At 40.4% G+C, this 22931-nt stretch overlaps 1 protein-coding gene across 1 annotated transcript in view; it reads right to left on the bottom strand.

Moving 5' to 3' along the window:
• Window positions 1-9108: 9108 nt before the first annotated feature.
• Window positions 9109-22931, bottom strand: part of NPAS3 (neuronal PAS domain protein 3) — a 60128-nt gene continuing 46305 nt past the window's right edge. Inside the window, exons 4-6 of the mRNA XM_010184663.1 lie at window positions 17426-17573; window positions 14179-14294; window positions 9109-11424 (exon numbers count right to left, since the gene is read on the bottom strand). Coding sequence (XP_010182965.1) covers window positions 10115-11424; window positions 14179-14294; window positions 17426-17573 — 1574 coding nt within the window. The 3' untranslated portion in view covers window positions 9109-10114. The remainder of the gene's footprint in view (window positions 11425-14178; window positions 14295-17425; window positions 17574-22931) is intronic.

The following is a 22931-nucleotide window of genomic DNA, read 5'->3' on the forward strand; positions in this document are numbered from 1 at the left end:
TTGGACCTGACCAAAATAGCTGGGGAGAAGATACTTTGAGCCAAAGCAAGAACCTCTCAAAGGATGTATTTGGCTTTCCCACTTTTATGGGATGCTGCCAGCCAGGAATGCTGTAGAGGAGGGACAGGGTGTAGAGCGTGACAGCAAGGCAGGCCTGCGGTTGGAGTCCCCTGTCCCGTGCTGCCCTGCCTTGACTGCTGCATGGTGCTTGAGCTGTGCAGTTGGTGTGAGCCCTGCTAACCAGTAGGACCCAGTGCAGTTTGGGTATATGGAGATATTTGAGCCATGAGCAGAGAAGGCAGATGCCCTACAGATGCTTAATGCTGAAGTAAAAGGATATCTCGTATCTCAAGTGTCAGTTCTCACCCTCTCCTGCCACGGATGCTTTCTCTGAAGTGCACTACTGATTCCTGTAAGTACAGCTCACCTGCTGCAGGAGAACATGCAGCCACCATCATAATGCAACATCTGATCCTTCACAAAACTTCACTATTTGCTCACAAAAATATGCTGGAAAGCATAAGCTGAAACTTAAAGTCATGACAAATAATTTTGCTGCTGGTTTTATTTCACATTTACTGTTCCAAATTTGTCTAATCCTTAACTCTACACATTGCACACTTACAAAGCAGATTTCTTAATAGTGTCAGCAAGGTCACAGTTTCAACCAGGTCTTATGGTCAGAAGAGACAATTGCCATCATCTGATCTGCACCCAGGATTGGAATTGTTCAGAAAAATATCTATACCCTTTCTACTTGAACAGTCATGGCATATAACTTGCTGTCCAATGGAACTTTCCAGGGTGTATACCTATCCAACAGCTGATCCCATAAAGATGTTTGGTAACTTGGATTGTATGAATAACTTTATACGATGCAGTTGGTATTAAACCATATTTCTTTGACTGTGGGACTTTCTATAGCTGTGCCGTTTCTTTATGCCAATGACAAGACTACACGTTTTAGCTGCAGATACTCACAGTGTGATAACTCTAACAACTTGATTTGTTGGTTGTTTGGGGGTTTTTTGCCTTTCTGCTTTTTTTATTTGCCTAAGAAATAGATGATAGTTTTACTTCCTCTTCAGAGCTCTTTCATGATAAAGCATGTAAGCAGTCTTTTCTTCCGAACAGGGAAGACATGCTCCAACATTTATTTATACCCTTACAGCCCATATATTTAAGTTATGCTTCTCTGTATTGACCTACTGTTTTTGCAAATTATTTTTCTGAGTGTGTCTGTACCGGCTTTCACAGGGTCAAGGCCTTGAAAGCAAGCCAGACTGATCTGGGGGCCTCTTTCCTTTGTTTTGGTGGATGTTTGCCAGAATATCCAAATCCTGCAGCAGCACTGACTGTGCTGAACTCTCCCAGAACAACATCTCTCCCACCATACATGGACTACTGCATATCTGATTTGAAGGCACAAGGGAACTGTATGAGTACATGTAGGAAATAGGCAATAAGCTGCCACAGGGTGTAGATTGGAAGGCTCCTCATGTGCACCTTGGGTGGGCTATGAGGCAGCAGGCCCAAGGCTGGCTTCCCAAGGGATGTCTTTGATCTTCTCCAGACCTTGGTGTACAGGATGCCTATGTTGTCAAACAAGCTCAAGACAGACTGTTGCAATAATTCTATTTTTTTTTTCCCCACCCAAACTAAAGAGACCTCAATTATGCTTCCAGCATTGAGGGAGATATTTCTAGTCACAGAGGTAGAAAGCTAGCAAAATATACCTAATTTATACCTAACCTGCTACTGAGAGCCTCTTTCCTCACCCTGCTTGTGCAGGCTGCCATCTTCATGCCCCAGGAAGCAAGGGGATGTGGTGCGCCATTCACTCAGCTGTACCTTGCAGTCTCTGAGTCGACCTCTCGCTGTTAATCTCTGTGGAAGAAGTTGCTTCTCTGACAAGTACTTGGAGCAGGCACATGCTTCAGGGGAAACAAGATCCCAAATGTGTTAATGGGATATTGGGAAAGCTGTTGCAGTTGATGTAGCACCTGTGCCCTCCAGCACCTTGGCCAAGGTGGGAGACTCAGAATCCTTTGTGCAAGAAGTAAATGCCCATGCTGCCTTTTGACATGCACCTTAGGCAGTGCAGATACTGCTCATCTTGGAAGCTGTGGGACAGCATTCTGTTGAAAATGAGTTTTTTCCACTCTTTGTGGCTTTGACTTAATTAAAGATGAATAAAAGCATAACCCAGTTCTCTCCTCACCCTCACTTCTGCAATAGAAACACACCTGACAAATGCAGATAAAAGCTTTTGTTTTCTCCAGAGAAGTTCTGGTTGCGACCCTGGGGTGGGATCTGGCCACTAGTAAGTTATGGCAAACCATCAGACCTGGCACCATTAACTTCAGGGTATGAGCGATTTCCATCTTCCATCTCCACACGAAGCAGCCTTAAGTTGCAGTTATACAGCAGGCCCTCTTCGAGTTCACGTCCTGATTTAATATCAATCTAATATAGATTGGTTAGAGATAGTCAGCATGAATTTACAAAAGGGAGGTCATGCTTAACAATCTTGATTCATTTCTCTGAGGAAGTGACAATGAGAGTGGACAAGGGTGAAGAAGGAGACATAATTTACTTGGACTTGGAAAGGCTCTCAATACAGTGCCACATAACAGATTAATTTATAAAGTTAGCAAGTATGGGACTGATGGTAAAATACTCAATTGGATATAAAATTGGCTTGGTAATAAAGACCAGAGACTGGCAGTAATCGTTATAGATCACACTGAGGAAGTGCTGTGCACCCAGTGGTGTGTGTTTGAAGATATTGTGAAGCTAAAGAGGATGGGCAAAGCCAAAAACAAAGGTGGTGGAAAAAAGAGGAAAAAATTATGTCATACAGAAAAAAAATTATGGGAAGCAAATGACCGTGTCAACATGCAATTGGAAGTTTCAGGTAACGCTCAGTGAAGAAAATTATCTGGACACATTCCTGTGTGACCTGGTCTGGGTGGTCCTGCTCTGACAGGGGTTGGACTGGATGAGCTTTTGAGGTCCCTTCCAACGCCTAACATTCTGTGATTCTGTGATTCTGTGAATTGAAGAGGGCCAAGCTAGGTCCATCAGCTGCAGGTCTTGAAGCAGAGGTGAAGCAGCTGAGCTCACTCCCACAGAGCATGCATGAGAAGGCAGAGTCTTCCCAGTCCTACCTCTGTTGTTTTAAAGGTGGGAATCTCTGGAAGGATCAGATCATGCAGTTTGGGAAGACTAGGAAAGACTTTTTAACTAAACAGAAGAAGAGCTGCTCTCTTAGTGTGTCAGTGGTGTGGTACAGGATTAGAAAGGAACCTTGAAGCACTGTACCAATTAGCCTGCCTCATCTGTCTGAGATTTGTGCTATAGGCACTGCTTTGTTATTTGCTTACGAGTATTGGCTCAAAACTTTGGTCCTGTTCCTGAAGCCATTAAAGTCATTAGTCAAGCTCTCATTGATTTGAGCAGGACCAAGACTTGACCCTTTGTGGCTATTCAGAGGACACAGATAAACTTTTAAATCAATCAAGGATGTAGACTCATTCTGCTGGGGTCATACGGTTAATACATCCTGTTCCTGTCACTTCCGCTATAAATCTGTGAATGCTTTTAAAGCGAGAGGAAAACCTGATCCCCTTCCTTTTGCAAGAAAATATTATGTGCCCTTTTATTACAAACAAGACAGGAGTCCTTTTTCTCAGGAAAACTTGTAATGGGAAAACTAATCTCAATACTTTCCATGTCTCTAGAGTCAGTGAAAGATAATTTGAGAAAAAACACTGGTCAACAGTCTCCTATCTGCAAAGCAATGCAGAACTTCTCCCACTGACTTCCCATAAGCCCTTACTGGGTCCTGATGATCTTTTTGCCTGGGCATTAAGTTGGTACTCATTGCACTGTTGGTGTCTATTAAAAGATCCCTTATTCTCCACTGGCCACTTGGGAGGAATATAGGAGGGTTGTCAGAGTATGCAAAGTCGCAATGAGGAAAGCTAAAGCTCACTTGGAATTACATCTGGCAAGGGATGTCAAGCATAACAAGGTGGCTTTGGACCTTAGTCACTAAGCTTTCTGGTTTTACTTCTAGAGTTGGTTACGTCTAGATATGTGATTCACATGAGGTAATTCTGAACCACTCTGTGATTTTGTTTTGCAGGAAGACCCACCTCACTCTGACTGTAGAAATAAAAGCTGTTCTTCCAGTCTCTCTTGCCAAATTTAGGAATCTGAACAAAACTGTGGTGGGGAATACTCATCCTGATCCAGGTCAATTAAAAGCAGAACTCTGCATCCTTGGCTTATCTCGAGTCCTATTGGTTTCAGAAAGATCCTGTTTGATTTGGTGAAAAAAAGTGTTGATGTGATTGGATATGTTTTATGAAAATAGCTTCTAGTTGATGAAAAGATGAAGGAAAAGGTGGAAGAGGGGCAGAAAGAGCCTTTATTATGCATATATACATAGATAATACCCTGCCCAGTCTGAAAGCCCTACTGGGGCTATTAAAGCCCTACTGGCTTTCAGAGGTAGCAGGTCTGTATGACTGTGCATGCATGTGCATGTTTTGTAAGTGGTTTGCTCTTACCTGAGCAGTGGTGGCTCTGGTGACACCCCATTTGTTCACATTTCTGTAGGCTCCTCAGTAAACTCTCTGGATAGATGACAGTTCATTAAATTAGTTGACAATACATATCCAGACTTTCCACCCTCCTCCCCACACCCTAAAATGAAAATAAAGAAGAGAAAAAAGCTATGCAAATAGCTCTGCAAGCACTGACACATCTAAACTAATGCAGTTCCTAGAATCGTAACAACAAATGTGCTGGCAGGGACATCACAGTTACTCCAGTGACATGAGCACCTCGCAATAGCCCCAGTGCAAGCTGTCAGAACTGGTTATCTAAGTGGTCTTGAAGCATTTTCCTATCACTGTAACTTTTCACAGTCATGATACTTTGAAAGTGCTCTTTTCCCCTTGGATACCTTCCCCTTTTGGATACCTGCATATATCACCTTGCAAAACAAGTGGTTCAGGAACAAACTTTCCAGACATAGCAGCTACTGAGATCAGTCATTTTAGGAAATGTTCTTTGATGAAATGCTTTGACAGAATTTGTCCAGCTTCCTGGATAGCAAACAGTTTTTCCTTAAATATTATAGAAACGGCAATGAGGCCAACACCCTTTTCAAAGGGTTCAAACCTTTCAAGCAGCTGCTTTTGTTTCTTAAAGTTGACACAAATAATAATTTATAAAATCCATTCCCCAGAGATAAACCAATGCAACAGCACCACTATAAAAACTCCATGAAGCAGCCTTTCCATCATTTTCTTTAATGCACAAACTTTCTCGTTCAACTGGGAGTCTTAGAGCAGTCTATTCATTTTGACTATCAACTCAGTGCTCTGATGCAATCTATAGGCAGTGTGGTTGAGATTTAAAAAGCCTTTAAAACAACTCAGAAACTTCCCCTTCAAGCTCCTTCTTGGAATTAGTGGCTTTAGTTAATATTGGTTAACACTTATTTGGAACAGACATGTTATTCTTCCACTAAGCTTTATTCTGGTCATTCTTCCCATCTTCATTTAAATTCCGTTTTCCTCTCGGTTGGCACCCGTACCCTCAGCTACCTCATAAACAAGATGCAATGCCAAACTGGAACATGCGAGCAGAGCTGAAAGCAGCACCGTCAACCTCTGCTCCTTTCTACCCTCTGCAAGTTGGAGACATATCAAATTCAGTGCTTGCAGCCTGGGAAGTGGGAGTCCTGCACTGCTCAGAAACCCAGGGAGCCAGACTTCAGGCTACCAAGCCATTGGGCTGAGTCACTGAGCTACAACTGTGCAGACGTTATTTTTTGGTTTGTTTTATCAGCCCAGCAAGCCAGATTCACATACTCTTACTTCAGCTGTGTGTATCTTTTGCTGTAAAGACATGGGCTGGAAACTGTGCAACTGATTAGAGAGTTTTACTCAGCACTAATAAGGCAACCAAAATCTGATCCAGAATGACTAGCCCAGTAGTTTTAAGTCTCTAAGTGGACATATGGAGGAGAGAAGATTTGGACACACAAAGTTGCTTACAGATTTTGGCTATGGGCAGCACTGTCTTGTTTTTACAAGTCCAAAATTTGCATTCTTAAGGATTGCGTATTCAGCAATAACAAAATAAAATATGGGATCAGTGAATCTTTGTCACAGGTGGGGAGGCACCACAAAGCAAGCCATTGAATGAAGGAGAAATGCAGAGACCCCATGAGCGGAGGGAGAAAAGGGTCCCGCTTCCCTCCCCTGCCACGACCCAGCCTCTCCTCACGTGTGCAGCAGTCACTGGTACCTGGGGTGGCATCTCCTTGGGGGCACAGCGTCTCCCTGGTTTCCACAGCACAGCCCAAACGCGCTTGCTCTGGGCCTTTTTCAGAACTTATGCAGGTGTAATCACTGGTGGATGTTCCCTTTTTAGGGTCAACCACTGCAAGTGTGTATGTCTGCGTAATCAAAACTGTATTTTACTTTTTTTTCCCCTTCCGTTGTGAGGTCAAGGCTTTTTGCCTTGTCTTTTCTACACTGGTAGATGTTTCTGTCCTCAGTTTGCAAGGCAGAAAGTCTGGCCGCTCGACACCAACAACTTACGTGTTGCCAGTCTGGGGAAAGAAAGTACACGTTTAAAAGAACCAGCAGCCTCGGTAGGATATAATGTGACTGAAGAGTTTCACTGTAACATTGTAGAGTACAAAAATGAAAATATAAAGTGCATTTTAAATGATTAATGTACAAAAGCTGACCTCTTCGTGTGCATTCATCAAGGAAAAAATGCACACTTTCCATAGTGGTTAATGTTGCAGGTTCATTATTCAGCTTTGATAATGTGCATAAAAATGCTCAATATGACAATGAGTTGGGGTAGCTGAGAATTTAGGATGGTGGCAAGTTTGTTGTAGTATTTGGATTAGCATTCTTAACCTACATCTTCACAGCTTCTTTCTTCATTTCACAAGCATAAATAAAATCTAGCTTTATCCTCTTTGATTTTTGGTTATTTTTTCTTGTTTTTTGGTTATTTTTTTAAACAAAGCAATTGAAAATACCTGCTTAAACAAATACTACCAGCATTCATTAGTCAGGATGGTTATATGTAAAAGAAATGATGCCAGATAGTAACAAATCCAAGAGAAGTTTATTATGAAAATGGCACCTGCGGGATGAAAAAAAATTAAGTTACATAAAGACAACCATGTATGACATGTATGAGAATCTACAAAAGTATAAAAAGAACCCTGTTGTAAATGAAGTATGTACATTTCTGATTTGCAGCATTATCAATGATCAATGAAAAAAATGTTTCAAATAAGCCAGGCACTCAAGAAGTTAGATTCAGTTAGCTTAACACAAAATAAATGTACCATAGCTGTCACTTTTTAACATTTTAATTTTTTTTATATTGTAGAGTTGGTAACACTGCTAAGATTTATACGAACAGAATCCCTTTCCCCATTATTCAGCTACTTGGCACCAGTCTCCTCATAAAAGATTTCATATATTTGTACAAGAAATAGTTAAAAACACAGACACAGTCTTCACAGGTAATGAAGTTTTTTTTTCATTTTGTAATTTTAAACACTATGGACTTAGACAGCAGCTGTGATTATCTGTTAGTTTAAATCACCAGAAATCATTTTGACACAACACAGAAACATTTATAAAAAAAACCCAAAACAACAACAGCTGTCTAGCTGTTCTTTGTAGCTGAGAGGTGCACTCCTTTGATTGTTCTATAGCTAGAGTAGAGCTTCCAAAATTAAACTCTGAATTTCCCAATCAATCAGCCTTCTCGCCTTTTTGAGACCTACTTAAATCCTTCCAACGGAACCTTTAAAAGCTCATTAGTTAAATTTGTGGCGTCCAATTCCCTTTTCGCTATTACTCCAGCGTGGCTTGGGCCTACTGCTCAAATTCAAAGCTACCGCAGGAATTGACTCGACGCAGTGAGTGATCCAAAATTCAAAGGACAGCTGAGTTAATATATTAGCATTGCACACGTAAGCAAGTATATATGACAAGTCTAAGCTTGGTTTCCTTTAGAAACAGCGCTGGTTGACCTTTGAAAGCATTTCGTATCTCACTGGTAACTGCTCTACGTATTACTCCACCAGCCTACCTGGGAGAAAACCAAAGAAATGCACCCTCTGCTTACAGTTCGAGCACAAGGGACTCTGGGAATGTTAACAACTGAGGCTATATGGCGTCAATTTGCTTAATATATCTGAGCATTACTCTGTAGTGCATTGTGGGGTACACTGGAAGAGTAAGTCATACCCAGAATTCCTCTGTGGGAAAAATGGCTCCATTAACCTTGAGCTAGTTAAGAGTCTTTTATCTCTGAGAGTGAAGAAGAGAGAACGAGAGAGCAAGAGAAAGAGAGAGGGGAGAGGCTGGGGGGAAGAGGAGAGGGAGAGAGAGGTCTGAGAATACACAACAGCAAAGCAACAGCAGAAATTAAAAGGTATACAGACAGTGGAAGCAGCATAAGGTGACATTACAGAGGAAGGCCACCACACAAAAACCACTAACCCCCAAGAATCACTGGTTCACTAGGACTGCAGGAATGGGACTTTACCACTCCGGACTAGAGATAAAGCACAGAGAAGACAAAGGACAAAACAACTACATTAGCTTAGTATATACTGCATATAGTAACACACATTGAAACTGCAATGGGACTGACAGCCAAGGACACTTACACATTGTACACATTACAGTTCTCACATCTGTTATTAGATGCCTTAACAAACAGCTGCCAAAGATGGAGTGGAAGAAGAATTTATATTTGACAGTCATTTGGAGTGTTTGACACTACACTGTGATTTCTGGTAACAAAGACAAAATAGGAGATTTCTTTTCTTTTCCTTAATGTGCAGTTTTCAGTTGTAGTTATCTATTTCAAGCTTATTAACCCATTCTTTAGTTTTAAAACATATTGGTTTCAACACTAGAAACAAGGAAAAAACAACAAAAATACCCAAATCAAAGAACGAAAAGAAATTTACAACCTTCCCTCTATAATATTAAATGAAAAACAAAACAAAACATGTTAAATAGTTCTTCTGTTTTTTTTTCCTTTTACTCCGAAGTGTTAATTGACGTTGCAAAATTAGCCTCAGTTACACTGAGAAAAAATAAAGCAAAATAATATGCACCTAAGAAACTGCTCCTCGCGTCAATTAAATTGAGTTTTTTTGTTTTTAAGCGCTTTTTGAAAAAGGCTTCCTGACCCATTTAAATTTGATGTGAGGCTATGCTTGTTAGTTTGGAGGTAAAAATTTTAAGTCCTGCAGCAAATGTTAATGAGGGCTTTTGTCTTAACTAACCAAGGAGACTGCAGCACCCGACTAGAAACCAGTACGGAACACATTCTTTCCAAAAAACCCAGCCCACAAGCTGCATATTGTATGAAGACATTACAGATTAATAAATGATAGCACCATGGTTTTAGAAATTAAGTTAAAGTTTCAGTAATTAACATTTAGTCCAACTTTTTAACATTCTAGTCACAGGCCAGAAATTAACTTTTTAAGAACCCAAATTATTTTATGTGCAAGTAAGAAAATCTTAACCATAAAAAGAGAATTAAACTCTGCATAAAATTCTAAAATACTATCCCCTATTTAAAGGAATTAGGAACAAAAACCCCTTTTCATTTGACTTAGTCAAACAGGGCACATTGTTTATGCTTGTCTCTTTTAATCTTGATCATATCAAGATCATTTTGAAGTATAACCAATGGTTGTCACTTTAAAATCTCTTTACCACAACACTGAGTATTCTATGGCAGAGGCATACACATATTAAAGGCATCTTAATAAAGATGCAAAGGAAAAAACACACATCTTAGAAGAAGACAAAATGGCAGGCAACTGGTACTTCGACTCTCTGAAGGCAAAAATAAAAAAATATCTTTACATTAAAGAATAAGTCAAGTTAAAGAGAAAGGGAATGAAATGGGGACCATCATATTGAGAGAATAAGCTGACCTGCTCAAATTCAAAGTGCTAGAATTAAAGGTCTAAATTAAAACATAGTCTATGCCTCAGAGTATAACACTGAACACAGTATGTGGTCATATTTCAATCCTCTTTCCGTTCCAGAGTCTGTGTAGTGTGAATGCCGTTGCTGTACACAGGAAATGGAAGAGTGGAAAAAAGTCCTTCGGCAGTCGTGAACACGTTCCCTGCAGGCATTTGGGTCAGACTGGCCCCGCTCACAGCACTTCCAAATGGTCCCGACATATTGAGTCGGTGAACGTGGTGGTAGAGCATTTCCATCGGTGTTTTAGGATCCAGCCCAAAGCTGGGGCTGTTAACATCAACAAAGTTAACAGCGTGGGTGTTGGGGAGGAGATTGCCCTGCATGGCTAAAGTAACTTCAGCTGGAGCATACCGAATAGTGCCAGTGGTGTAGACCCTCTGAGCAGCAGTGCTGGTCGCAGCAAGGGTTCCCGTTACCCTGTGAACCAAAGGAAGCACCACATTGCCTGCTTGTAACCTCTGAAGGGCTTCCAGGTCCCCAGTGTACAACAAAGAGTTGGAAGCTGTGGGACCTCCTGGATGTTTGTCCCGTGGAGATGCTGAAAGCGGGGGTGACAAAGGGTCAGAGGACACTGGAGCCAAGGCCGAGTTGGATGAGGTGCTGAACTGAGTTTTACGGCTGGCAGTATTTTCAGTCCCTGGCGGGGTGAGAACGGAGTCTGGAATGGAGACGTGTAAACTACTGCTGGCTTGGGGGGAAGGGAAGTGGTCAGAGCTGGGGGGCTTGGTCATACTGTAGGGTGATTCATTCCTTGAGATTTCCCTGTTGGGTGGGTAATTCCAAATACTGCTATCGTTATCAAAATTGATAGGTTCTGAGATTTCTGTTTTAATTTTGAGCACTGAGGCACTGTTTGGCGACGAGAGCAGCTGGGGCTGGTCCACCAAAGCTGGGTCAAGTCCATTTGGACTTGAGGTGCTTGACAGCCTTCTCCGGGTCATGCTCCCTCCTTTTTGCTTTTTTCTCCTCTTCTTCCTCTTTTGATGTTTGCTGGAAGACTGGGCATTCACTTCCCCTGCACTGTCTGAGTCCTTGGCACTGTCCGAGGTCAGTGATTCACAGTTCTGCAACCGCAAGTCTGACTCACTCTCAACATAGCGCTCCACCTTGATCTGCATAGAGCCAAGAGTGCCAAAACTGTCCTCAGGAGCCTTTTGATTCTCGAAGTCAGAGTTTTCAAAGCTGTCATCACTGTCCCTGCTGTCCTGGTTGCTGGAGCTGTTCCCATCATCATTACAGTTCATTTCGTTATCCGACTGATTTCCTGACTTTTTCCTGTCGGATTCAGGGTCTTCACTGTTTTCTGACTGGTTTCCTTTCTCATCTGACTTTGAGTTCTCATTGTCCTCTAGAGCAAAAGGAAAGTGAAACAAACCATTAGCAACAGAAACCTAACATTATAACCCAAGTCCAGATTTCTACCTACCAATGACATTTGAGTGCTGTAAACATTTTTGGCAAAAGGCGTTTCTCTTCTGTAGAGCCACAATTTTTTGTAATGTTGTGTTGGGAGAGTTTGGGCACCATGAACTTCTCAGGATTGTTAATGCATTAAAAGCCTATGCTGTGTGGCCTGCACCTTGATTGAGGGGGGCCTTTTCAGCTGCTTGCCGGACAAGAATAATTTTGACAACTGTGAGCACAATGGCATTGTAGCTGTGTCATCCGAGGAGTCAGTGAACAATCCCATTATGACCATTACGTGCTGGTGATTGCTCTTTCATATCCATGTTCTCCTGCAGCAGGCAGGTGTCCAGGTGCAGCACTATTTACTAACGAAGATTCTAGTCCTGTCATCTCATTTTCCTCTCACCACTGCCACTTTCAAAGTGGCATAGTGCCTCTGACTTCAGTGGAATTACTGCTGATTTCCTCCCGTGTGAGAGGAGAAGCAGGTCATATGTGTATAAATCTGAACGAATAAACCAGTTATAACAATTTTGTTATGTTGCTACACTGTTTTCTCATATTCCCCTGAAGGGCAACAAATAAAAATAACAAAAAAAATCAGGCAGTGAATTAAACTCGTGATTGATCCAAATAATCTAAGGGCCATTGAAAATAGTCCAACTACAGCACTGAAAAGCTGTCACTCTTCTTGCTTGAATTCATTTAGCTGTGTTTTAGATTTTTACCTAATTCTAATATGGATGAGACAAACACCCGTTGGAATCACCCAGCAAAAACAGCTTTGAGAATGAATACTCCCATTATCATACTATGTTTGAAAGGGTCATGAAAGGCTTCAGGAGATCCCGTCTTTTACAGACTATCAAGAAATCTTTTGTTGGGAAATAAAAGATGTTTTTTCACTTATCAGAGCCAAGTACTACCCTTTTCAATACACTCATTTTAAGGGGAGAAGGGAAGGGCCAGTTTTCCTCTAAAGACTGGTTACTCCTGGATCCATGTCAATACCAAACAGTTTCCCAGAAACTGTGCTGGAGAAGGTGGGGAGCTGCCTGAGGACTCAGGGCAGTGCACTTCACAAGTCACTTAGTGGGACTTTGGCTTGAGTCCCCAGCAGCAGAGAGACCCTCCTTTTTGAAAAATAAAACCCACAGAAGCAAAGTAACAGGCACAAACCCCTAAATCTCCTCCAGCCTTTTGTTCCACCTAGGGCTGAATTTCTCCTACTTTTGTTTTCTTTTTTTGAAGATGCTTTCTTATAAGGCCATGGTTTCTAGCTGGTCAAGAGTGGGCTTAGGGTGAGGTCTAAAGCTGCTCAAAATTTGCCTGGGATTTTATCAGAGCTTGAACTGAACTTGGTTTCATCCAAGATGCTGTTCTGATTTCAGGCTCTGGCATTTCTATTTAATACTTTTGTAAGAAACAACCCCTTGCCTCAGCTGTCTTCTGAGACTCCTGGACATCTCCTGAGATGTTCACATCTGTGCACCTTTGAAAAATGCTTTCCTGTTCTGCATCAGCCTTAGGTGTCATGAATGCGTCTGTACTTCTCACCTGGAGAAACTTACAGTGCACATGGGAAATGCAAACTGTTCTCCACATGTGTGTTATTTGGCTATTTAGGAACAAGACAGCATAAAGGAAGCACTGGGAATAGGTGAAGAGATTCCTAGTGATGGCTGGCAACAAGCCTGTATCTGTGCCTAAGGTTGACTTAAACCATCAAACCAAGATATCAAAGGAGAAAAAATAAAGGCAAAAGATCAAAGAGAACAGACATATCATATAAGATAACATTAAGGCCTGATCCTCTTCGGCCTGATCCTCTTCTTGGTTTTGCTTGATTTATGTCACTGTCATCCATTTTCTCCACAATTTTTTTGTTATCATAGACATGAGAGAAAAGTTATATGTATCTATATCTATATCTGTAGCTCTACATCTATATATCTCACATACTACAGCAGAGGAAACCACAGGAAACCATGCTCCTTTAAAAGCCAGATGATCTGTACCTGTGCCTAGATAGCCACTTTTAAAACTAATGGGAAGTGTGTGAACCATGTGTGCACTGGACTATCTGTAGGACTAATTTAGACATGGAGTTGGACAGGTACATTTAGCTTCTAAAAACATCTGAAGTCCCAGACTTAAAGAGTTTAGAAACAAGTGCTTCAACCTATACCTTCTAATAAAACATAATTCTTTTAACACAAGAAGACCCTCAAATTCTGCAATTTTCAATGTCCCCTAGTGAGACTCCTCAAAAATGTATTTATACAGGAAAAAGGGTCACGAGGATTGGCTGTAGAGACTTCTCTACAGAACATATGCCTACTCTGGGAAGATAAGAACTAGAATTATATTCAACAGTTACAATCCCAGGTCCCCTGCAGAAGGCACAACGCCCATTAATGAAGCTTAGCTGAGAAATCAAATATTTAGTTCAACACAATGTAGGCAAGGATGCATGCACAGAGTGAAGAGAAATACTGAGGAAATGGAGATACGGTGGAAATGCTGAGGTCATTACAAGATTTTGCTAGGGTTTTTCAGTCTAATTTTACAGGATTTTTTTTGTTGGCTTGTTACGATAGAACAATCCTTGAGAAGTAAAAGCAGCTGGAAGCCAACCATGAGGCTCTTATGGTAAGAACCTTTTGCGGATGTAAAGGCACACCATGTGTGTTACCTGAGTTGTCCTTTGAGTCCGATTCAGAGTCAGAGGTCTCTGAGGATTCTGAGGTTTTCTCTGGCAGATGAGGAAGTTGTGCAATATCCATTGGAGTGTCCTTGTACTCCGGGTTACTGAAGAGGAGACAGCAAATATAAACACATTTGCAGTTTTACAGTTTTTCCCTCTTTTCATATCAAAGTTCAGGAACAAAGAACATAAAGAGGAAGAATAGCAGAGCAAACACAGAAACATACATTTTCAACTCCTCAGAGCTTCACAGCAGGGATTTTATGAAGACTTATTTTAATACCGCTGTCAAATACTTATATTGACCAGGTACTAAAACTCGTTTGATTCTAGTGAAGTTTTAGAGCTATCAAAGCATTCTTACTGAAGTGGGACACCGTGGCTTCTGTGATATCTAACAGTAAAGCTACACTGTGTAATCATCCAACAACAAAATATCTCGATTTCAATCCCATTACTGCCCCTGGAAGGACAGAGAGGGTGTTTTAACTTTTCCAATCTGTTTCTCTCCCACCGGCAATGTCTATTAGAGTTATCTCTGTAACAATGTTCTCTATCAACCTTGCCAGAGCCCTTTCAATACCTGTTTTTCTCAACATGCCCGTTTTCCACACTTTAATCAAGCAGACCATACATAAACTTAGTAAGAAGGTGTTCAGGGAGGTCTAGAGAAAATGACCTCTGCTCAAAAGAATTTGGCCAAAAAATAGATTAAAAAGTTACATATTTTTTAACCACTGCACACATGCATCCACGTCACCAAAAACCGAAAAGTAACCACTCTAACTGTATGACAGATGCACATGTGCATGTTAAGATGCATATGTTAGGGATAAAGAACTGTCAACACACCCATTATAATCATATCTTCATCTGTTCATGTGGTGCTCACCTGTGACTTGTTAGCAATGAACATGACTGCAATGTAAAAAAGCTCCACTGCCAAAGAAACTGAAAAAACACCCAACCCAACTCTATGCTTTTTCTTGGTTTGTACCTTTTAAAATGAGTTCCTTTCCCCAGTCTGTGCAAAGGCAGGGGCACAGATGCAGCTAGACATAAGTGACATAGGAATGCTGAAAATAAACAAAGACTTCACTCATTTCTGAATAGGTGAGCGTTTCTATGCAGTTCAAATTCCAGCCTGGTGGTAGAGCAGAAAATCCGCAGTCCTGCGTAGAACAGTATGAGGCAGCGCCGGGGTGACTGACACACTGCCACAGTGACACTGTGCCCATGTTCAACCCACGGCCGTGTACTGTGGAAATTCTGAGTTCACACAGTTCACTCTGAAATGCCATCCTTACGATCATCATCTTTATCTTTAAGTGACTTTATTCTGTTGCATCCCAGGGCAGTCCCCAAATTTGCCCACCCCCCAAGCAAAAGATGTTTGAGGGCTTTCACACTGTGAATAACAAGTTGATAGAACAAGAACGGCATTAATCCTTCCTGTCACTATAATTAGTCTATCCTTTTACAGACAGCTGAATCATACTTTCTAATGCATGGAAATGTATACAGACCAGTACTCCTGCTAAGAGTAGACCTAATTATGCCTTGATCTGTCGCTAAAATATTATTTGGACATTTGGATCTTTTGTGGATTCCAGCACTAGGAGAAATCTAAATTAAAAATACAAATTCAGTGGAGAAGTTAATCTTTCTCTAACAGACTGGTGAAGGGAATTCAGCAGAAAAATCAAGTTCTGGGGAAGAAAAATCAACCTGGGGAAGACCACACCGCTTTTCTTTTTTTGTCAGGTACATCCTGTTGGTAGAGAAAATAATTTTGTCGGACGTTTGTGGATTAGGTTCAACTATTGTCTGAAAAGCAGCAAAGAGGACAGAGACAACTGATCATAATTTGTAGGGACTACTTTTCCAGCTAGAATATGAGCCATTTCTGGGCATTTTGAAGCCCTGTCAGGACTGGGGCAGTGAAGCTGTACTTCCAGTTCAGAATTGGCAGGTTTAAGCTGATCTCTTGAAATGCTGCATTCTGCCTTGCTCTTGCAAAGAGACAAAATGTAGCAGAATAAGAATATATTCAGAAATGCCCCTGCTCAAGCACAGCAGGACAGAAACACGCAAGCCCCAATGAACGCTCCGCTGCTGTGGAAGGTTTCCCACAGCATCCCTCAATGCTCTTCTGCCAGGGGTTGCTTTCTCCTCTTCCCCGAAAGGGCAATCAAAAGTATTTCAACATGCAAGTTTAGGCAGGCACAGTCTCTTCAGGGCTTGCTGGACTTGGCATAATAAGTCACAGTGTAACCCCTAGACATCACTTTGAACTCTCACAGCATCAAAAGGAATGTAACAAACCATGACAAGCAACTTAAAAGGAGAACAGGCCAGAAAATGACACTTGCATTTCATGACAATCTCAAGGTTTCAAATTTTATTTGTTTGTTTGTTCTGCTCTGGAATGAAACAGAAAATCCCCCAACCTTATTGAATATTTTCACAAAACAGAATGCGTTGAAAGGTATTTTCAGATGAGAAAGGTCAGGTTTATAATTCACTGTCTCCCAGTGACTGTTTGTCTTCCTTTGAGTGCAGAAACTAGTCCTTTAAAAATACCTGGGCTTTGGTAAAACAGAATTTCTCAGAAAACAGCTTTTCAAGATATTACTATGATTTCTTTTAAAAATAGTTCTAACAGTTTAAAATAGTTTTAATTGCTACTTTTATTTTTAAATCCTATTTTGCATTTTTCAGTGAGAATACTGTCTGATGGTTACAGGAGCAATGTATTAGCTCAAGGCTTTTCTCCTGAGAAAATTCCTTACTCTGGAGTGAACTGGCAAACACCTTTCAGAAAGATCTTTCTGCAGCATTCCGGAAATTTTCTTCCATGCATTTTCAGTAACCAAATAAACCAGTGCCCAACACTTCACACCAGATTTTATAACACAACTATTGCAAGCTGGTGTGGATAATTTTTACCTTTGAGCTCAGGTTGAGTAGATTTCAGGAGAGTGGAGGCATGGAATAAAATGGTGGAGGGTTTATTTGAAGACTAAGGCAGCATAATAATTCAAGAATATTCCAGTGTAATGAGACATGAGAGATGTCTCTATAGATATAACCTAATTGCACTGTTTTTGAGGTGGATCATACGAAAAGTACTTAACTTTCTCCAGTAGGCAATTGAGTTTTTTTTTCCCTTAAAACCATCAGCTAAAAAGACGAGCAACAGAGTTCAAGTGAGAGAAGTGACGGGAAGACCTACCTGAGAAGGTAATTGACCCAGATGATGTTCTTCTCACTTGCGTTCTTGGCATTGACAGCTATGGTTGCACTAGACTGTATCCAGATATAGCCTCCGTTCTTCTGCATCCAGCGATAATACTTTGTTACACATTGACCCTTATTCAGCACTGGCAAAAAAAATACAAACAAACCAGAAGCAAGGTATAGTGCATGTTAGAACTGTGGTAAAATGATCTTCATTGTACAATATGGCACTAGTGTGAGCAGAAAATATTTGGCTTCCTTTAGGTTTGATGCAGCACGCCAGTGAGATGACAAACGGGATCTTAAGTTCAGCGTAACTAGCTGCATGTTTTACAAGTTTTTAAAGTATAATTTTAATTTGCTTTTGGAAACTCTAGTGGAAGAAGAAAAGTAAAAAAGAACTACACATCTCTTTGGTTCTCAGAAAACTTATTGCTGTGTGGACATTTTCAATGCACGCAATGCCAAACTGTAAAAAAAAGAAAAGGAAAAAAAAAGAGGCAAATTTATATGTGATTTATTCATAGCTCCTAGGTAGACCTCTGTGAGATTCTTGATATTTGAAAGGTTTGGGAAGATACTCTACCCCTGCTGCTTTGATCATTTCTCCTTATTGCAGGCGATATCAACCACTGAACTTATACATCTGTTTCTTTGATCTTGTCAAACAGAATTTACAGTTCTCACATGAACCAAATCTCCACTGGTCAGTGGGGGGAAAGTCTTGGGAGAATTTACTTTCTACCAGAGCAAAGTAAATCCACCAACAGACTGAGTAAGACGCCTAAGGGAGGCACAGAATGGTTTGGTTAGAGCCAAAGAGTGACAGCTCTCTCCGATAAATATGCTAGGAAACAGAGAAACAATTACAGTCAGTAATGTGAAACGGTGTTACGAAATGCTCACAGCAAGAAGGCTTAAAAATACGGATGTTTAAAGTAATACTTCCGCCAAAATATTGCCAAGTCGAAGCGGATTTGGCTTGTATCTGAGGCTTCAGTGTCAGGAGAAGGGGATGAAATGCAAATTTTTCGGTAGAAGGAAGCAGCACGGTTTTGAAGAAAACCTAAACTGTACAAACGCTGGTTACTGTTGTTACTGGAGCGCTTCCTCTGCTCTGCACTTCTCCCTAATCCGTAAAGGTTTGTGCACTAGAGGGCAGTGTGCATTCATATACGCCTTCTGCTTTTGTCATGTCCTTGTCTCGGTCTGCTAAAATGAAAAACCTCTAACTGCTGTAATAAATTTGGCTAAATTAGCTGCTAAATGGTTATCTCAAGTAATATGTATTTGCATTAATCATCTTGCTCTAAACCAGAACAAGCCAGAGTCCTAAAGACGTAGTAAATTCATATTGTCCATTTAATTACGGCTAATAAGTGCTTCATATACAATAGTTTCATGAAGTACATTTTGATTTTTTTTGTAGAGGGAAAAGAAAAAAGTCACTTTGGAAAAGAGTAAGTATTTAAGGCAGTTAAAGTTCCTACCATAAATATGACAAACGACACTTTGGAGCTTTCAAGTTAACCAAATGTCTATACCCCTAATTATACATATGAATGTATCTATATCTAAACCCATGTACAACAGGTATCTACAGAAAAAGATATATATGAAGGCAGCCATACAAACACAGACACTTACCATGGAGGGATCCCCCAATCCCCACTCCCATTTTTCAACTACTGAATAAAAAAACGCATTTAAAAAAGTGCAATGTAATGTGAATGTAAAGTGCAAGTTAGGTTCAGCTGTAATATGAACAAATACTTGTGATCTGGGTCCTGTTGTTTTTCAGCAACCTCTAGTTAACTAGGTTTGCTTCTAGCAGAGATCCATAAGTTTCCCTAAATTTTCACCTCTGTATTCCAGGCTCTAAATATTCTGCTATGATAATTCATTGGCTTCAAAACCTCATTATACAGCAGAATAAAGATAAAATATGCACAGCTGACTACCCAGCACTTCTGTCAAACCAATGCTGTATGCCACTTTAGAAAACAATCTCATATAAATTAGCCCAACTTTATAAGTTATGAAGAATACGGGAAGAAAAGTACTGCTGTAAGTTTTGATTACGGTAGACTTCCATTTCAGGAAAATAGGGCATTCAAAACACTGCTTACAGCTGACAGTAGAACTGATGTGCATGGAAGTCTGGAGTGATGTTGTCTTCTTTCTGGAAACCTGAACACCCACACGTACGTGTGGAAACTCCTAATATCTATCTGCACTGATACCTACTAATTATACTGTTGTCTTCTTTATAACAGTTTTTATCTGAGCAATTTACTGTGCTATACAAATACCAAAAGACGAATCCTCACAACTGCCCACATGCACATTTGAAAGCCAGCGCACCAGGTGAGTCATTAGCCAGTGACTGAAGAGCACACTGCAGTTCTGGACAGAAAAACTATGAGGACCCAGATCCTAGAGCTCTTTCAGTCCATTTTATCCTAGATGAGCCCTTCCTCCATCAGCACCTTCACTGTTAGAGTAGCGAGACACTGGCACAGGTTGCACCTGGAAGTGTTCAAGGCCAGGTTGGACAGGGCTTTGGGCAACCTGGGCTGGTGGGAGGTGACCCTGCCCATGGCAGGGTTTGGAATGGATGAGCTTTAAGGTCCCTTCCAACCCAAACCATTCTGTGATTCAATGATTTTATATTGGTTGTTGCACCACTGGAAAAGTCTATGTCATGAGCAGAGCAGAGCAGAGCAGAGCAGAGCATTCATTTCAGAACTATGGAAAAAAGGGGCAAATGAAAACCTTTTAATATTTCTGAAGGAAAAAGTGCTTGCTTTTTCAAGAAAGAGAATTCAGTGCGTTAGAGTTGCATACAAACCATCTACAGTCTGAGTTCAGGCTCCCAAATTACTATACAACCAAAGAATATTTGAAATACTGTCTTGAAAATGAGCTTTCCATGAAGTTAATCTACCTGTAAATTCCCACTCTCTATTTGGCCAGCACAGATATATTACCACATACACAGGATTTTCCTTCCTGCATCTGTCTAAAGCACGTTTCATATGAGAGATTTGTGGACCATGCTCTGAAGGAAGTCCCACGATTCAATATAAAAATTCTCTCTGTAAAGAGATTCTCCGGCAGACCAGCTGTGCTGTGCAGCTAAATCTGGTTCTTACATCCACTGAGAGTGCATTAGGCACCCCCAAGCCAGTTCTCAGAGCTCACACTATAGCTTGGGAAGAAATTTCTCAATGTGATGAAAGAGAAAGAATGAAAAAAAAGGGAAATGTTTTCTAATTTTTCTAATGTATTCTAATTCTAACAGTAGTTTTACACTGTTGGCATTGCCAAACTGAAATTTAAAAATCAGTTGAGAATTTTGAGAAAACAAGCAACTAGAAAGAGAGATCAGGAAGGGAAACCCATCTGGTTTATTGATAGCCCAGTGTTACTGAGTAAAGTCCAGTTTCATTTTGAGGATCTTCAGTTTGCAGGTACAGGAAGCCTATTAATGAAGTTACTGATTTTGAGAAGAAATGAAAGTAAAGAACTAGTCCACTCTAAGCTCTGCTTGTGAAGTTATATTTTGTTACTAGTAACAGACCATGCATTTCAGCTTAGCATAAACTTCTGAAGAAGTAATGCCATGTGGTCCACATCCTGAACTTACTCAGTCTGTGCTTAAGAGAAATCCCTTACTGAGAATCAGGGTTCAGCTCTGTATTTCTGTACACTGAGAGATGCAAAGAGTTTTAAATTTCTATTTGTAGCTTAGATGGAGTACCCAGTATGCAGTATGGGGGAAGGTGAGACTTGAGGCCCTGCTGGTGGGATGGCTCGTGGCTGAAGTTACATGGGATTATGCAAGATCAGGTGTGTTGGTCCATTTGTAAGAACAGCAGGGGAGGTGACTTATCTTGCAGACTTAGTTTCTTCTACTAAACAATGCATAAGTCTCCAAAATGTTAATGGGAGTTACATGTTTAAAAGAAAGAGGGAAAAAAAGGGCCTTGTTACTAAGATGTATTGTGTGAAAATACAGAGAAATTTTTGTGACACTGGATTTCAGCTTAATAGCTGTCAGGAACAGTCTTTACAATGAGTCTAACTGTGAACAGGAGAATGAAACAAATCTTAAATACTAGGAAAAGGATGACAAATATAATTATATATATATACACATATATATAAGCCCTTTAATCAAAGGGAATAACTGAAGGTTAATATTTTACAACTGGTGACCTTTACATTAGCTGCACAGATATATTCCCTAAAATGGTGGATGCTAAACTTGACTAAAATTTGCTGAAACGTTACCTAGTTACTCAATTTGAATTCAGTGGTTAGCATGCAAGAAATGCACAGCATGTCATGCTAAGAACTAAAAAAAAATCTCACTTATTTCTCGAAGTATGAATATATTGCTATGTACACAGTTCCCAACAGAGGGATTTCAGTTTTCCTCGGTAGCTTTGCGCACAGCAATATTCTTGTAGCAGTGGAGTGAAGGAGGGGGGAGAAGAAGAAACAGTCAGTGTTCTTTGCAGGAACCTATTTCTGTTAGAAAATCAAAATAAATCAGTACAAGTTTGTCTTCAGAAATATGGTTACAAAAAGAAAAAGAACATAGTTTCTTCCTGTAAGGGTGTTCTGAGAAATCAAAGCCAAAGCTTCTAAATAGTGAGTTGTGTTTTAAAAGAAGGAAGTAGCTTAATTCAGTTTGAAGAGGAGATGAAGAAATTGTGTATCAAAAGCAGCCTTTTAGCGAAGTCTCGTACAAAAGGACATTTTACTCATGTGCATATGCATTTAAAAGCTACACTATATCGCGTATTCAGGTAAGTATTGAGTAAATAGGAAATGATGAGATCATCTTACATATTCACAGAGCTTCACAAAGAGGCTCTTTATAATTGGTGAAAATATTGAGGTTACATCTGCTGCGCTATTCACCCTTCTCCTTGAAATACCTTTATCAATGACTGGATGGTATTGATACTGAATTCCCCTTGTGCTAAACTTATAAGAATATTTTTAATTTGCTGCATGAGGATGAAAATGCCATACTTAATACCACAGTCAGTTACTTAGCTGCAGCCACAAGTACTCTTTCTACATTCACAAAACTGGCAGACGAAACATGAAAAGGAATACTGACTCTTTAATCTCCACTTCTCCACCTAAGGCCCAAGGCAAGCTGACAGGGTAACTTCGTTCTGGAAACAGAAGGGGTTTTTTATTTTTTTAATTCTGGATTACTTTTTCTTCTGCTTTTGAAAACTGTGGGCTATAGGGGAATGAACCTGGCATAGACTTAAAACAAGAACAAGTTTCTTTATCTGAAAAGTTACAGTCCTTGATGCTTACAGGAAGGTCATTTTCAAAACCCACAGGAAAAATAGCATCACAGCCAGAAAGAGTGCATTAAGTGCCTTATTTGCTTGTAACAGAGGCAGTTTTTCATTTATAACAGCTCCGAGGATCAAGTGAGCCTTTGATGTTGTAAGGACTTTTCTATAGAT

The sequence above is a fragment of the Mesitornis unicolor genome, unplaced genomic scaffold, assembly GCF_000695765.1.
Source record: "Mesitornis unicolor isolate BGI_N332 unplaced genomic scaffold, ASM69576v1 scaffold13055, whole genome shotgun sequence".
Lineage (NCBI taxonomy): Eukaryota > Metazoa > Chordata > Aves > Mesitornithiformes > Mesitornithidae > Mesitornis > Mesitornis unicolor.